The sequence below is a fragment of the Bombus impatiens genome, unplaced genomic scaffold (assembly GCF_000188095.3).
Source record: "Bombus impatiens unplaced genomic scaffold, BIMP_2.2 scf_0198, whole genome shotgun sequence".
Taxonomy (NCBI): Eukaryota; Metazoa; Arthropoda; class Insecta; order Hymenoptera; family Apidae; genus Bombus; species Bombus impatiens.
The window spans coordinates 34,096-50,991 of NT_176617.1; the positions used below are offsets into that span (position 1 = coordinate 34,096).

At 31.2% G+C, this 16,896-nt stretch overlaps 1 protein-coding gene across 1 annotated transcript in view; it reads left to right on the plus strand.

The window, feature by feature from the left end:
• Positions 1-16,896, plus strand: part of LOC100747319 (protein cycle) — a gene marked incomplete at its 5' end in the record, with an annotated part of 71,847 nt that overhangs the window by 32,316 nt on the left and 22,635 nt on the right. The window contains 2 exons of the mRNA XM_024366120.2: positions 7,592-7,684; positions 9,214-9,331. Coding sequence (XP_024221888.1) covers positions 7,592-7,684; positions 9,214-9,331 — 211 coding nt within the window. The remainder of the gene's footprint in view (positions 1-7,591; positions 7,685-9,213; positions 9,332-16,896) is intronic.

A 16,896-nucleotide genomic window follows, 5' to 3' on the forward strand; every position in this document is an offset into this window, starting at 1 on the left:
AACTCTGCATCCTTGACGGTTGAGATCTTGACGTTAAGTTTCATGACAATAAAATCGTTCAAAAACTTTTTATCATCGTATATTGCGTGATGATCGGAACACCCTAAAAAAGAAAAAAAAATAAAACCTAAATAGGGAATTATTCGATCCTTTAAACAAAAAAAAGTATTCTTTATAATATTTAGACGTTAACTATGAACTCTGCATCCTTGACGGTTGAGATCTTGACGTTAAGTTTCATGACAATAAAATCGTTCAAAAACTTTTTATCATCGTATATTGCGTGATGATAGGAACACCCTAAAAAAGAAAAAAAATAAAATCTAAATAGGAAATTATTCGATCCTTTAAATAAAAAGACATATTCTTTATAATATTTAGACGTTAATTATGAACTCTGCATCCTTGACGGTTGAGATCTTGACGTTAAGTTTCAAAACAATAAAATCGTTCAAAAACTTTTTATCATCGTGTATTGCGTGATGATCGGACCACAGATGTTTGTGCAATATCATTTTTTTATTAATATAACACCCCAAAAAGGAAAAAGAATAAAACCTAAATAGGGAATTATTCGATCCTTTAAACAAAAAAAAGTATTCTTTATAATATTTAGACGTTAATTATGAACTCTGCATCCTTGACGGTTGAGATCTTGACGTTAAGTTTCAAGACAATAAAATCGTTCAAAAACTTTTTATCATCGTGTATTGCGTGATGATCGGACCACAGATGTTTGTGCGATATCATTTTTTTATTAATATAACACCCCAAAAAGGAAAAAGAATAAAACCTAAATAGGAAATTATTCGATCCTTTAAATAAAAAGAAAGTATTCTTTATAATATTTAGATGTTAACTATGAACTTTGCATCCTTGACGGTTGAGATCTAGACGTTAAGTTTCAAGACAATAAAATCGTTCAAAAACTTTTTATCATCGTGTATTGCGTGGTGATCGGACCACAGATGTTTGTGCGATATCATTTTTTTATTAATATAACACCCCAAAAAGGAAAAAGAATAAAACCTAAATAGGGAATTATTCGATCCTTTAAATAAAAAAAAAAGTATTCTTTATAATATTTAGACGTTAACTATGAACTCTGCATCCTTGACGGTTGAGATCTTGACGTTAAGTTTCAAGACAATAAAATCGTTCAAAAACTTTTTATCATCGTGTATTGCGTGATGATCGGACCACAGATGTTTGTGCGATATCATTTTTTTATTAATATAACACCCCAAAAAGGAAAAAGAATAAAACCTAAATAGGAAATTATTCGATCCTTTAAATAAAAAGAAAGTATTCTTTATAATATTTAGATGTTAACTATGAACTTTGCATCCTTGACGGTTGAGATCTAGACGTTAAGTTTCAAGACAATAAAATCGTTCAAAAACTTTTTATCATCGTGTATTGCGTGATGATCGGACCACAGATGTTTGTGCAATATCATTTTTTTATTAATATAACACCCCAAAAAGGAAAAAGAATAAAACCTAAATAGGAAATTATTCGATCCTTTAAATAAAAAGACATATTCTTTATAATATTTAGACGTTAATTATGAACTCTGCATCCTTGACGGTTGAGATCTTGACGTTAAGTTTCAAGACAATAAAATCGTTCAAAAACTTTTTATCATCGTGTATTGCGTGATGATCGGACCACAGATGTTTGTGCAATATCATTTTTTTATTAATATAACACCCCAAAAAGGAAAAAGAATAAAACCTAAATAGGAAATTATTCGATCCTTTAAATAAAAAGACATATTCTTTATAATATTTAGACGTTAATTATGAACTCTGCATCCTTGACGGTTGAGATCTTGACGTTAAGTTTCAAGACAATAAAATCGTTCAAAAACTTTTTATCATCGTGTATTGCGTGATGATCGGACCACAGATGTTTGTGCAATATCATTTTTTTATTAATATAACACCCCAAAAAGGAAAAAGAATAAAACCTAAATAGGAAATTATTCGATCCTTTAAATAAAAAGACATATTCTTTATAATATTTAGACGTTAATTATGAACTCTGCATCCTTGACGGTTGAGATCTTGACGTTAAGTTTCAAGACAATAAAATCGTTCAAAAACTTTTTATCATCGTGTATTGCGTGATGATCGGACCACAGATGTTTGTGCAATATCATTTTTTTATTAATATAACACCCCAAAAAGGAAAAAGAATAAAACCTAAATAGGAAATTATTCGATCCTTTAAATAAAAAAAAGTATTCTTTATAATATTTAGACGTTAGGGTCTAAACGGCTAGGGTCCTGCTGTTGAACGACAAATGATTTTTCATTTCCAATGATTTTAAAGACAATAAAATCGTTGGAAGATTTCTTCTTAATGTATAATGCGTGTTTGCATTCGAGCATGACAATTTGATATCTTTGTGAATGTAACTGAAAAAGAATAGAAGGTAGATAGAGAGTTGTTTCGTCCTTTACATATTGCAATAAGTACTTTTTTCTTACATCTCATCAACTGTATGGTTATTAGTAACGGATATTTATTTTATTAGGATACAGCTATTGCTATATTATTATATTCTTTTGTCTGTTATTTTGGCTTCTTTAATGAATTCGAGCAAATTATAAATTTTATCGTTAGAAGAATGAAAAGTTAGAATTGTAACTGAATTACCATACATATAACATCTAAACTACAACATATGAGTTGCGGTTTTATAGGTACAGCACTAGAAAAATTTATAAAAATTGTCGCGGATACAGCGAATTTAATTTTGTTTAAACATATTAATATGAAAATACAATTTCTAGATGTATACTCTCGTTCATAAATATTAGGGTACTTACAGAAACTTAAATAAACTAAAAGAATCATTAGGAGATTATGAAAACCTTCAAGAATTATTATCTCATTCGAAATAATAGCATAATACAATATTATAATAATAATAATTTCATAATTTGCAATAATAACAAAATTTATCTTTCTCTTTTCATTATCTCTGCCTCATCTTCGTGTCATTACTTTGACCAATTTTTATATAATTTACCTATTTAATAGGATTCAAGTTAAACAATCGCAGGAATCCACATTGTATAATTATTATGATTTATTATGCTACGATAACTCTTCCAAATAGCTTTAATTTTTGCTACATACCTACATAGTATATTAGATCACAACTACTAACTAATTAATAATTATTTTCATGGTAACGTAGATTAATTTTCATATTTTATATAGAACCAGCAGGTATTCTAATAATAATAATGAAAGGGAATGTATATTCCCTGCCGATAGGTTTGTAGGGGATAATCAATAGACAGAATTTTCAGTTAATGGCAGAAAAATAACGTCTGATATTTAATCAGGATCGTGATCAAATATGGATTCATTGGACATCAAAGTATTAAACGGGAATTAAGTTTCTTTCATCCAGGCATTTTTGTTTATTAACGTTTTATATCAAACAGCATCATAACATGCAATTATAGAGATACGCATCTTCAGCCCATAAACGTTACAACATCTTTCCGAGGAGTAATAGGGAATGCAACTTATCTCACGGGACATCTGCCGATTAAATTGATTGATACTGCATCATAACCATATCTGCGATGCCATTTAAGTTCTACAGAGATTTTCTTATTGTTCGGTGTTTAAACGAAACAAATTTATTTTCATTTTATTCAAAGATATTAATTGCGTAACAAAAAAGTTGCTACAGAAAATTATTACAGAAAAAAAATCATTGTGCATTGTACGAATGATTCTTTTCGTCAACTCTGATATCTTTATCTTACTTTATATGTTATTTTTATTTTTTATTGCAAATTTTTATTTTTATTGTAAATATTGTACTAAAACTCAGTTTCTGTTATTGTTTTCGAAATTAAAGTTTTAAGAAAGTTGGTAGGGAAATTTGTACAGGATCTTTTATGTTACTTTCAATAAAAATCATTTATATGATTAATACTTAAAGACAGAAATCGTGCAAACAGCAAACGATATGTCAATAATAATTACGATGATAATGAGAATCGAATCACAATAATTATTGATCCATTTTTTCAATAATTTTTTAATTAAATTATGGAAACACATCTAACCTCGATAGCAAATTTTATCGTTAATCTACTAAATTGTATACTTCATATTTGTACTATAATAGGTGAGTTATGTAATGCGTTAATATACAGGGTGGTTGGTAACTGGTGGTACAAGCGGAAAGGGGGTAATTCTACGCGAAAAAAGTCGAAAATATAGAATACAAATTTTTTTTTATTTTTTTTTTAATTTTTCTATCGAGACAACGATCTACAGTGAGATCCGTTTTAACGAGACGCGATAAAGTGCACGCGTACCGAGCGAAAATTCAAAGTCGATTTTCTCGAAAACAAAGCCTCGAACGAAAAATTTTTATTCTATATTTTCGTCTTCTTTTTTCGCGTAGAATCACCCCCTTTCCGCGTGTACCACCAGTTACCAACCACCCTGTATAAAGCTTTCCTATACACGTATAGTCTCGTGAGTCACTGTACGTCTTTGCAGTGTAAGATATTCTTGACGCGATTTTATGTCGTATGGCAACGGTGCTCTTCGTTAAAAGAACGCATTAGGGAAGTTTATTTCAAACACCCTGCATGTCTCGAAACGATGCCAGATATCAATCCACGATTTTTTAATAAAATGGAATAAAAGCTGGGTAATCAATTTTGATCAGATAAACTGCCAGATGAGTAAACTCTGCGTTCAAAGTTCTTTAAGTAAAGTGACATTTTTTGTGTTATTATTTATCCGGCTACTGTCACATTTAGTAACATTTATTTGAAATATTTTATTATTCTATATAATTAAGCAATTATGATGGCGAATACTCTCTGTAAAAATAAATATGTTCTGCATTCAGAATTATTTTATTAAATGTTCAGAATAACGTGACACGTTGAATATGTACAAATAGTATGAATAGACACATTACGTTATTTAATAATACCATTTGAGAAAAAATGAACGGTATGTGTGGTTAGTACAAAATTGTTTATTAGCAGATACATTAGATTACAGCAAGACTTTCATCTCTCATGACACGGTAGAATGAATTTGTTACACAACCTAATACAATCACGTTAAAATGTAATTTTAATCTCAACTTAGGTCTTCCTGTGTTTAATCGCATGAAAAGCAAATAACGTTTAATTTCAACATTCGTTTCGACATTCTTCACTCCACTAGACAAACTAATATCTTGAACAATTACCTTCTACAACCATTAACGAGCAAAAATAAAACAAGGGAGACTAGGTTTAGCAAGAAACAATCGGTTGAAATTGATCAGACATCCGGTACGACGTGTACAACTTTTGCTTGTTATCCTGAAAGCCCGACGCGCATGGATCCTTATCGAATGATCGCGATAGTGCGAGAGCAGCAGCGCGTCAATGTTCGTATGCGTATCGTCAATCTCCTTGGCAGGTAAGCCAGCCAGACTAAGTGCGTTGTCGTTGCGTAATCGACATTTGCGAAGCCTGTGACGATATATCTTCGTTTCTATACAACATTCATTAACGTCCGTACGCCCCTATGTACTTAAACCAGTCCATTCGCCGTTACGAGATTTACACAATTTACATGCGATCGAATTTCACGTTTGCGATCAGGATGAGTCGCCTCGGGTATCCTGGTGATCCGTTTGGAAACACTCGTCGCTGGAACCTATTCGAATTTCAGATTGACTTTTACCATCGAGTCAAGAATGAAAGATGTTATCGTGTATTTGTTTATTTAACAAATTATTAGCCATCAAATAATGTACGTGGGATAGTAGAAGGATGAAACATTTGCAGGGAAAATCTTACAGCTATGTAAAATAGTTTTACTTTCGAATCTTGTTCCTGTAACCTTTAACAAATTTCATTGATTGATTACTAACGTTGCAACAACACGATTAACCAACATGGTCTCATGTTAAAAAAATGTTAAAACCTCCTAACTCAGGAATGTATCATTTTAAGCCTTTTTCAGAGTTAGCTACTAACGAAAGATATCATTGGATATACTCATTTATTTAATCCCTTCGCATCAGATGATATCTATTTGTTCATAGAAGAATAAAGGATATTCCCAAGGAAAATTCGATAATCATGTAATTTGATTAATTTTATTTTTGAGTTTTTCCATAGAAAATGTTGTCGGTTCCTGACGAGTAATCACAAGTACAGTGTCAAATTTACCACCACAGCAAACTCACCATACGGTTTTTAGTTAAAAAATGATTCCTTTTAGTATGAATTACATACTTCTTCTTTTCAATGTGTATATATTCGCGCAATTTACATCTTAATTTCTTTGGTACAAATTTTATGTTTTAGTCGTTGATAGTGTAATTATAGGCTACTAATTCTGTAATTTATTAGACAAGTTTCGACACAAGTTAGACAGTATTTACATACGTGCAAATTCTTTTTCACTCTGTGTCAAGGTATTGATCAAAAAGCCACAAATAAACAGTAAATAGGTTTATTTAAATGACACTGGCGAGATTCCTTCTCAAAAGTAATTTTAAGGAATTGGAATTTATTAAAAGATTGATGGATTTTTAATAAAACAAATACCCAAGTACATGTTAATAAGCTCTAAATTATATATTGAATGAAACATTATTATTATGTAGATAAAAGTAACATGATTTATATATCTATTTATTTATTTATTTATTTCATTCTATATATTTTTCTTTTTTCTATTCCTATACTAGCCGATTAAATTGTTTTACTTACTTCAAGGTTTCCTTATCTTATAATTTTCAATTTTACTACTAACTACTCAGTGCATTTTCAACACTCTTAATCGAAGTTACGTTGTATAGTCGATAAACTGTGTAAAAAGAAAAAATAGTTTTTATATTTATCATAATAGAACAAAGTAAATATGTGTTAGAATATTTAAAAAGAGAAATAAATCTCTATTTAGATTGAATGGCATTAATAAAAATATGAATTTATAGAAACATCTGTGCTTCGCGTATAATATAAAGAATTCGTAAGAAAATATTTCTTTATAAAATTCTGTTGATTATTATTATCAGGTGTGTAGATTTTTCTATAGCTTTATTAATATGCAAAAAAAATGATATACACTTTTTACGTAAAATAGAAATATAAAGGTAAATATAAAAAACATAAAAAATTTTCTAAAGTTTGAAAAAGAAACAGCAAAAAATAAAAATTTTACATGAAAGCTAAATAATTCTCTGAACTCGTAACAATTAAAACCGATATGAGTAAAAGAAAAATATTTGTATTCTCAAAGTGTATCATCTAAACAATCTCTCCAATCTTACATTACTTTATTTTTATCTTATAAAAGAAAATTTGCTACATAATTTACAAAACGCTTCTCCATTTGTAGAGTTCATTAAAGTTAAAACAATTATCAAATTACTAATTCGTTGGTTGCTTTTTTTCAAGCCCAGAAAATTGAAATAACTTCAAACAATTATCAATAACAATATCCATCGATTTCCCATGATATTCATTGCATAATCGCAATTAATATTTGATCTAGGTGACGTAATCAAAGGCGCCTTCTCTTGTTTCAGGCTGCGGAGGGTTTTGTCTTCGTGGTGGGCTGTGATCGTGGAAGAATTCTTTATGTATCCGAGTCTGTTTTGCAGACACTCAATTATTCTCAGGTATCCAGTCTCTGTTTCTTTCGATGCACTGGTAATAAAACACGAGTAATAAAATAAATTTCTTCGAGCGTTATATTTAAAATAGAAATAGTATACCTAGTAATAAAATAAATCTATTCTCTGTGATCTGTAAATTGTGCAGTGTAATACTGTCCGTAACGTATATGATGTCTAGCATATATGTTCTCTCATTATTCGCGACAATTAGAAAGAACTTACAATTGTAATTTTATCCACATTATTTTTCTTATAAAAATTAAATTCCTGAGCAGCTCCAAATCCTTACTGGCTCACCAGGAATTTTTCCAAACTATCTATATTCTATAACAAGGCTATCTTTATTTAAAATACGTTTCCAACAAATTTCACAGTGAAGTTGACGTATTTGAAAAGTTAATTAAAATTAAGAACACAGATAGGATTGATGATACTAAGAATGTTGGAAAATTACTTTCAAAGCAACATAGGAATTACTTTAAAAGTAAACCAAGGAACTCAGAAAATGTTAACTTAGTCTACAGATTGAAATAACATGATTGCAAAAATATAATCTCTTTCTTCTCATTTATTTATTTTCGTAAAATATTTACATTTATACACATAATGCTATAAAATGACTATTATTACTTCATATTTATATTATAAATATATACAGGGTGGTTGGTAACTGGTGGTACAAGCGAAAAGGGGGTGATTCTACGCGGAAAAAGAAGTCGAAAATATACAATAAAAATGTTTCGTTTGAGACTTTGTTTTCGAGAAAATCGACTTTGAATTTTCGCTCGGTACATGCGCACTGTATCGCGTCTCGTTATAACGGATCTCACTGTAGATCGCTGTCTCGATGGAAAAATTAAAAAAAAATATTTTTATTCTATATTTTCGACTTCTTTTTTCGCGTGGAATCACCCCCTTTCCGCTTGTACCGCCAGTTACCAACCACCCTGTATATAATAAGTATATAATAAGTTATACTATATTGCGCAACTATAGTGTACGAAATGTACCATGTACATGTCGGGTAACATTGAAAGTAAATAGAAAAAAGTCTAGAAGCCTGCTAAATTTAAGATCTCACTGAACTTTTTAAAAACGTATCAAAATAAATGATTTTTCCTTATTACGTTATTTTATTATACAAATGCTTGTAAAATTTGATTGAAAAATATTATGTAGAAAAATTGTTTGCGTTTGTACATGTACAAGATGTAATACCTTTTTTATATAGATAGTCCTTTTATAGGATGTTACGTTATTTTATTATACAAATGCTTGTAAAATTTGATTGAAAGATATTATGTAGAAAAATTGTTTGCGTTTGTACATGTACAAGATGCAATACCTTTTTTATATAGATAGTCCTTTTATAGGATGTACAAACAGTTTTGTGAATGATTATATGTCCACAGTTTCCTAAATAAAATCAATTGGGGATGAAACAATTAGTAAAATTTATAGTTTGATAGCATGAAAATTTTAAATATAGAAAGATTGTATATTATAGAAATGAATTTTTTATGTCTGCACAGGGTGACCTGTTGGGTCAAAGTTGGTTCGATATCCTGCATCCAAAAGATGTTGCCAAGGTAAAGGAGCAGTTGTCCTCTTCGGATCTTAGTCCACGCGAACGATTAATAGATGCCAAAAGTACGTACCAATGTAACACGATTTGTCTGTGTCCACGTGTTAACACGCGTTGACTGTTAAATAATCTCTTGACTTTATTTTAAGATCCTCCGTATTTATATGTAGTAAAAATTACTTATTATAACTTGTATCATATATTTGAAAAGTATTTTCTCACGTAGAATTTGGATAATTTAATCGAGAGAAATTTACAATAGTGATATAAATTAACAACACATATCTTCTTAACCTGACAGTATTTAAAAATACAAAGTTTCTTAAGATAATAGTGTGCCGTTTAGTAATGTTAAAAGGTAAAAATTATTAGGTAGAATAATCCAAGAGATGCGGTTAGTATCTTTATTGCAAGAGCAATTTAATAATACCTTGCTTGATGCGTTTATAATTTTATGATAGGTTTAACAGCTTAATCATACACTTCTTTTAAACGCTCCTTCTGGTTTAATGTTTCCAATAAATTGGTAGATCACGACTTCTAACACGCTTGCTATTATTTATAACGATCCATTGTTGCAATTCTCCATAAACAAAAGTACAAAAGTTGAAATGGTCTTATTATTATCAGTAATATCTCTCTAAAATTTTATTAAGCTTTTGCCGAGCTTTGATCGAAGTAGCAACTGCCTGAAATGCGTTTTTAAATCTTCCATTTATAACGTTTACAATCTACAATCGATGATCAACACCACTTATTCTGTTATAGAACAATTACCAATTCGACGAACTTAATTTACACTATGATTTACAATATGAAAACACAATTTACAATATGAAAAAATTTCAATTTTTATCGTGGTCATTAAATTCATGAAAAAGAAGCTGAAAGTGTACAAAATCTATTTCAAACAATTCATTGTTGAAAAGCCAAAATATTTTAAAAGAATATCGTGGAGTTCAGCAATAAATGGCAAAAATACATTATTCGATAAAATGTTAATTCTAGGAAAATATCATTGATATGAGCTGCTCAAAAGTCTGCTGATCCGTTCGATAAATTATAGAATACAGGAAACTAACGACGTAACAAACATTATCTTTTGAAATAGAATCTTAGTTGCCAATGTTTCTGTAAATATGCAAAACTGGAGAAGATAAACGCACATATAAAAATATAGTATTATATTGGCATTAGCATTTATTGCACCATCCGTACATTTCAATGTTTTCGGATAATACATCAAATACAAAAATATATAAAATACGTAGAAGATAGGACAAATTTATTCAAACTTCACTGCTTTGTTAGCGTTTGTAAAAATGCAAATTTACATAAATATTTTCGGTCTATTAATTCATACATTCATGTTATACATAACAATTAGTATATTTTTAATATTCATATACTTGTCGGGTTATGATTAGAATTTTGGGCGCGTAACAACTCTTCACATGAATTAGTCATTGTTTCACAAAGCCGAAATTATATTTACACGTATATACAAGACTACAAAGCTTAGCAAATAATAAGTCTAATGAATAATAAGTTTAACAAATAATAAGCCCAATGAATAATAAGTTTGACGAATAATAAAGTTAGTGGATAATAAATTGTACGAATAATAAGTTTAACAAATAATAAGTCTAATGAATAATAAGTTTAACAAATAATAAGCCCAATGAATAATAAGTTTGACGAATAATAAAGTTAGTGGATAATAAATTGTACGAATAATAAGTTTAACAAATAATAAGTCTAATGAATAATAAGTTTAACAAATAATAAGCCCAATGAATAATAAGTTTGACGAATAATAAAGTTAGTGGATAATAAATTGTACGAATAATAAGTTTAACAAATAATAAGTCTAATGAATAATAAGTTTAACAAATAATAAGCCCAATGAATAATAAGTTTGACGAATAATAAAGTTAGTGGATAATAAATTGTACGAATAATAAGTTTAACAAATAATAAGTCTAATGAATAATAAGTTTAACAAATAATAAGCCCAATGAATAATAAGTTTGACGAATAATAAAGTTAGTGGATAATAAATTGTACGAATAATAAGTTTAACAAATAATAAGTCTAATGAATAATAAGTTTAACGAATAGTACGTTTAATGAATAGTATGATTTACGAATAATAAGTTTAATGAACGCTATTAACAATGTTTTGGGTTCAAACGAATCCACGGTCAACGGGATAACTCTTCACTAAGCGTAAACTAATCTTAGACACAAAAAAATACGATTGATGCTCGATGTGTCACTCTCCAAGGCACTGGCACGAATGCCAGCCTCGTGGAGATTTTTCTCGCTGTACGATTGCCTTTTGTTTTCTATACTCGTTTGGAAGCATCAAGAAGGTTCCAAACGCCGTTGCTAGGCAGTTTCTGCCTGGAATTTGATACGAACTCGTTGGAAGCATCGAGAAAGTTCCAAATGCCGTTGCTAGGCAGTTTCTGCCTGGAGTTTGATTATTAATACAATGTATGTCCCATTGTATCGGCACCTCCAAGACAACATCACACGTGGCTAGGCCCGCTCTCGAGGCCGCATGCCGCCACAACCACATTTTTCGGAAAACCCATACAACCACTCCAGACCTCCGTTAGGCAAAACGTCTATCCCGTGACCAATTGTCACCTCGGGCCCAATCTCGCTATCACAAATCTCGAACAATTACAGCTATGATAAAATCTAGGCTAGAGTACTAGAGGATGTTCCCAAAATTTCCAAGGAAAGGCCTCGGCTTTCCTTTCATCTCCGACATACTCATATGATTAATATAGTAGATTTCTTTTTATTAGAAATCTTACTTAGTATCCATAAATGAACTCCTGATGATTAGATCAAATTATTTGAACGTAAACTCCTATCATAAACGAAAGATCATACGTAATGGTGAGAATCAATGAACTACTATTATCTACATTGCTTATGCCCCGATTAATTCAGATAAATGAAGTTCTTCTATAGTAAAATTGACAAATGTACAAAAAGTCTAATTGGTCAATTTGGTCTGTATGAGGCTCACATTGCTTACAGGTTTTCCTTAAATCGCTACAAAATTTCCGATCAACTCAATATATTACTCAGAAACATTTTAAAGAAATAAGAAGCTTCCAATCGACTCGATATATATTGCTCAGAAACATTTCAGAGAAACATGAAGCACGTTAAAGGCGAGAAGGCAATGCTCCTTCAAAAATATCACAATCCTGACGAAATGACTTTTATCAGTCAGCTACATGCGTCGACTTTCCCTTCACGAATCCATTAATTATGACACCTTTCGACATTCCGTCGGTCGGTTCCAGGACCGTTAAGTACTTGTTGCTCGTCAATGCGAGTTACATTCTGATAAATGTCAGTCGTTCGGCAGCATCTGCCTGTCGATAAACATCTTCGAATTAGCGCCGCGAGATAAGCGGCTTACGAAAGAAACTCGTTTAAAGGAGAGAAAAGCGGTACTGCTTATACGCGGCCAGGATCTCGAGGATGTTACGTGCTGGTACGATTTACGCGCGGAGGACTTCGAGACGAGGTCTCACGGTCGTTAATCATCGATGCTTGTTGCAAAGGAATTAATAAACCGTGGACTGAGCTGGAAAATGGTCGGTATCGCGCATTCGCTGACACTTTTGATGGCTAATTGATCAAGTGTCGAAGCGTCATTATAACGGTAACACCGTAAGAATGCCGGTAATTGCAAGATCTGTATGCAAATGACACGCTAGTATCTGCCATCCATTGCGTTTCGAATAAAAATTCGAATAAAGTAATTGGTCGAAATTATGTATATACATGTGTGTACGTGTGACTTGGTTTTGCAATATTCTTGCTTATAGTAACTTGGCTTTATTATTGAAGAATAAAATAACGTGAGAAATTTATACAAAGCCGAATACTGAAAATTCTAAGTTTGTAACATTTTAATTTATGAGAAAATTCTGTAATCGTATTTATTAAATTCCTTCATAATAAACATAAGATAACAAAAATGGAATTCATGAGATCAAACATAGTAAATCAAATTAACGATAAGATCAAATTTCTTCTTCTTTCGATTTCGGTCCATGAACTGCGTAAATTCTCAAAAATTCCCTACACCCTCATCAAATTCCTCGTATTCATAGTCAATCGTTAGTCCACTCATCGCATCTTATACACTACCTCATATGCAATTGTCATTTATATACTTCTTGTTATATGTATAAATACTATATATTTCCCCTCATGTTTCTCGTAACAGTATGTGTGGGTAAGCAAAAGTGATTTTCATTGTTATTTCGCTTAGATTCTCTTGCTTTAATTTTTCTATTCATCAACCTTTGTCTTTTACTGTTATTGCTAGAGAAGAGTTCTAAAGAAAATCTTTTACATGCCCTTTTTGCCCTGTATAATTGTGTCGCAGAGTATGCGAACATAATCTCCTGCTTGCAACTAAATACCAAGACGGAAATGAGCGGTATCAACTTTTTCAATATAATATAAATAGAGAGCGATAATATACACTCTTCGCCAAAAAGATAGCCCAGGTGTGCTATCTTTAATTTCTCAATGACGCGTGTAAAGTTTTTCGTCTGTAACATACAATATCAAAATATTATGAGCTCAGGATACGCGGCTTACTGGAAATAAGTCACAATGTCGTAGATGTTTGTATACAACAAAGAAAAATTGTTCCATACTGTAGTATCGTAAACTATTAATTGTTCCATACTGTAGTATTGTAAACTATTATAATTATTTTATTTACAATAAATGGATTAAACAGATATTGATTAAACAGTAAACGATGGTTATTTAACATGAACTAATCACGACAACATATTATAATTAAGACAACCAAATAATTAATTAGTAACTTTCGTCACCACGGATTCGACTCTCTCTCAAAAACGCTAGCAACGCTATCTTGACAACGCCATTCGCACTCTCTGGCCCCTCTCTGGGGCTTCTTATGTCCCTTAGCAACCCCTTATCTTTTGTCTTAGCCTCATATCTTTTGTCTCAGTCCCACCACGCACATGCTCAGCAACCGCTTGTTTATAATTCGCGCGACACTCTCCAGGCCCCTCGTCAACGATACTACAATACTAAGGTCGAAATGATAGCACACTCTGTAAATATGTTTAGAAATTGCTCAGTAGTTCGTAATCTGTCAGCGAGTGAAGATTACAGTACAATATTACATAAATTTGTAACTATGGGACGCGGAACGAGATTAAGCGAGTCTGAAAAAAAGCAATTTCGTGAGCTAAAACAGCAACGGTTATCAGTAGCAAAAATATCTAAAGTGATAAGAAGAAGTCGTAAAGTAATACACAATTTCTTAAAAAACGTTAAAGATTATGGCAAAAAGAAAAGTACTGGTCGGCCATCATCGTTATCCGATCGTGATAAGCGAGCAATTTTGCGTGTAGCTTCCAACTCACAGTTAACAGCGAAGCAAATAATGGAGAAATCTAGTGTTAGTGCCAGTGTTTCAAGTGTTCGTCGAGTTCTACTATCCTGCAAAAATATTGAGAGGCTAAAATTGAAAAAGAAACCTTCGTTAACAACGAAACACAAAGTAGAACGTTTACGTTTTGCAAAAGAAAGAGTGCATTGGAAAAAGAAATGGAGAAAGGTACTGTTTTCAGACGAAAAAAGATTAAACTTGGATGGTCCTGATGGACTGTAATATTATTTTCATGACATAAGAAAAGAGACAATGTCAGCAATTCGACGACAAATAGGAGGAGGCAGCGTGATGGTTTGGACCGGCATCGGTTACTTCGGCAAGACAAGTATCAAGTTTATCGATGGGAGAATGAATAGTGTCCGATACATAAATTTAATCAAAGAACAAATAAATAATCATGCAGAACGCATTTCTGGACCTGATTACATCTTTCAACGAGATAATGCATCTGTACACACATCAAGATTGGTACAATCATATTTTAATGAAAATAATATATCTATTTTGCCGTGGCCTGCACGCTCCACGGACCTTAATATTATTGAAAATTGCTGGGCAGAACTTGTTCACGGCGTATACGCGAATGGAAAGCAGTATCAACACGTACAAGAATTAAAAAAATGCAATTGTACTCGAATGGAATACGTTAAGTCTAAATTATATCCAGAAACTATATAAATCGATACCAAATCCTACAATAGAAGTAATAGAAAATAAAGGGGGATGTACCCATTATTAAACAAGTATATATGTTAATTATTGTTAGTTACAATTTATGTTGATTATTATTTTCTTATTGTACATGTGCTATCATTTCGTTCTTAAAATAAAACGATTCTTTTTTGTTACACACTAAACCTCATAATATTTATAATTATTTTCTACGAACCGCATATTCTGAGCTCATAATGTTTTGATATTATATGTTACAAACGAAAAACTTTACACGCGTCATTGAGAAATTAAAGATAGCAAAACTATACAAGTCGATACCAAATCGTACAATAGAAGTAATAGAAAATAAAGGGGGATGTACCCATTATTAAACAAGTATATATGTTAATTATTGTTAGTTACAATTTATGTTGATTATTATTTTCTTATTGTACATGTGCTATCATTTCGTTCTTAAAATAAAACGATTCTTTTTTGTTACACACTAAACCTCATAATATTTATAATTATTTTCTACGAACCGCATATTCTGAGCTCATAATGTTTTGATATTATATGTTACAAACGAAAAACTTTACACGCGTCATTGAGAAATTAAAGATAGCACACCTGGGCTATCTTTTTGACGAAGAGTTTAACTTACTTATTGATTGATATAATATCTATACTTTCGGGAACCATAGAAAATAAAATCAGTACATTCGAAAACGCAAAAAACTTGATAATTTACTACAGTTTACGTACGTTTACTACAATTACGTGTTTTGTAATTTTCTGTTGGCAATACTTCGATATGCTGCAAAGTAATTGCAAAATGATCGCTAGTTGTTTTGAATTAGTCATGAAGATGAGCATGACATGCAGTTCCAATTTATCAATTAAACTTCATAAATGTAGGAAAATGGTATAGTGCTAGTAGATTTGGTAACGGTATGATTGCTATAATAACGTTTGATGCTCCGTTAATCTATGTTTACGCAATCATTATTCGTCACTAACTAACTTCCTTACAACGGTTCTTTTTTAAATACGCCGATAACACTCCATGACAACGCTGATGTCACGTAAACTTAACGCTTAGATGATAAAAACAAGAAGGTTGAACCGTAACACAACTATTAACTTTCTTTTTATCAAACTTTGTTATGAATTCAGTAATTACAATTGAACATACACTGAATTGACACGTATAAATCACAGTTCACTCCAACAACTTTATATAGAACCTAGTTACACTGATGCGTATGTGTAAATTAAGTACGCGACTGGTCCAAGGGTAGAAACTCGGTAGAAAGATTTTGACTATTTTAAAGATAGAGAATAAGTAAAGTTTAGTGACGATGTTGTGGCGGAGGGAAACTAGTGATGGGTGTGTCTAAGGACACGAAATGAGCTGATTCGTTAAGGACAATTTTGGCTAGGAAAGTGAGTTGATTGGGTAATAAGAAGTTTGGTGTACTAGGAAGGGTCTTAGTC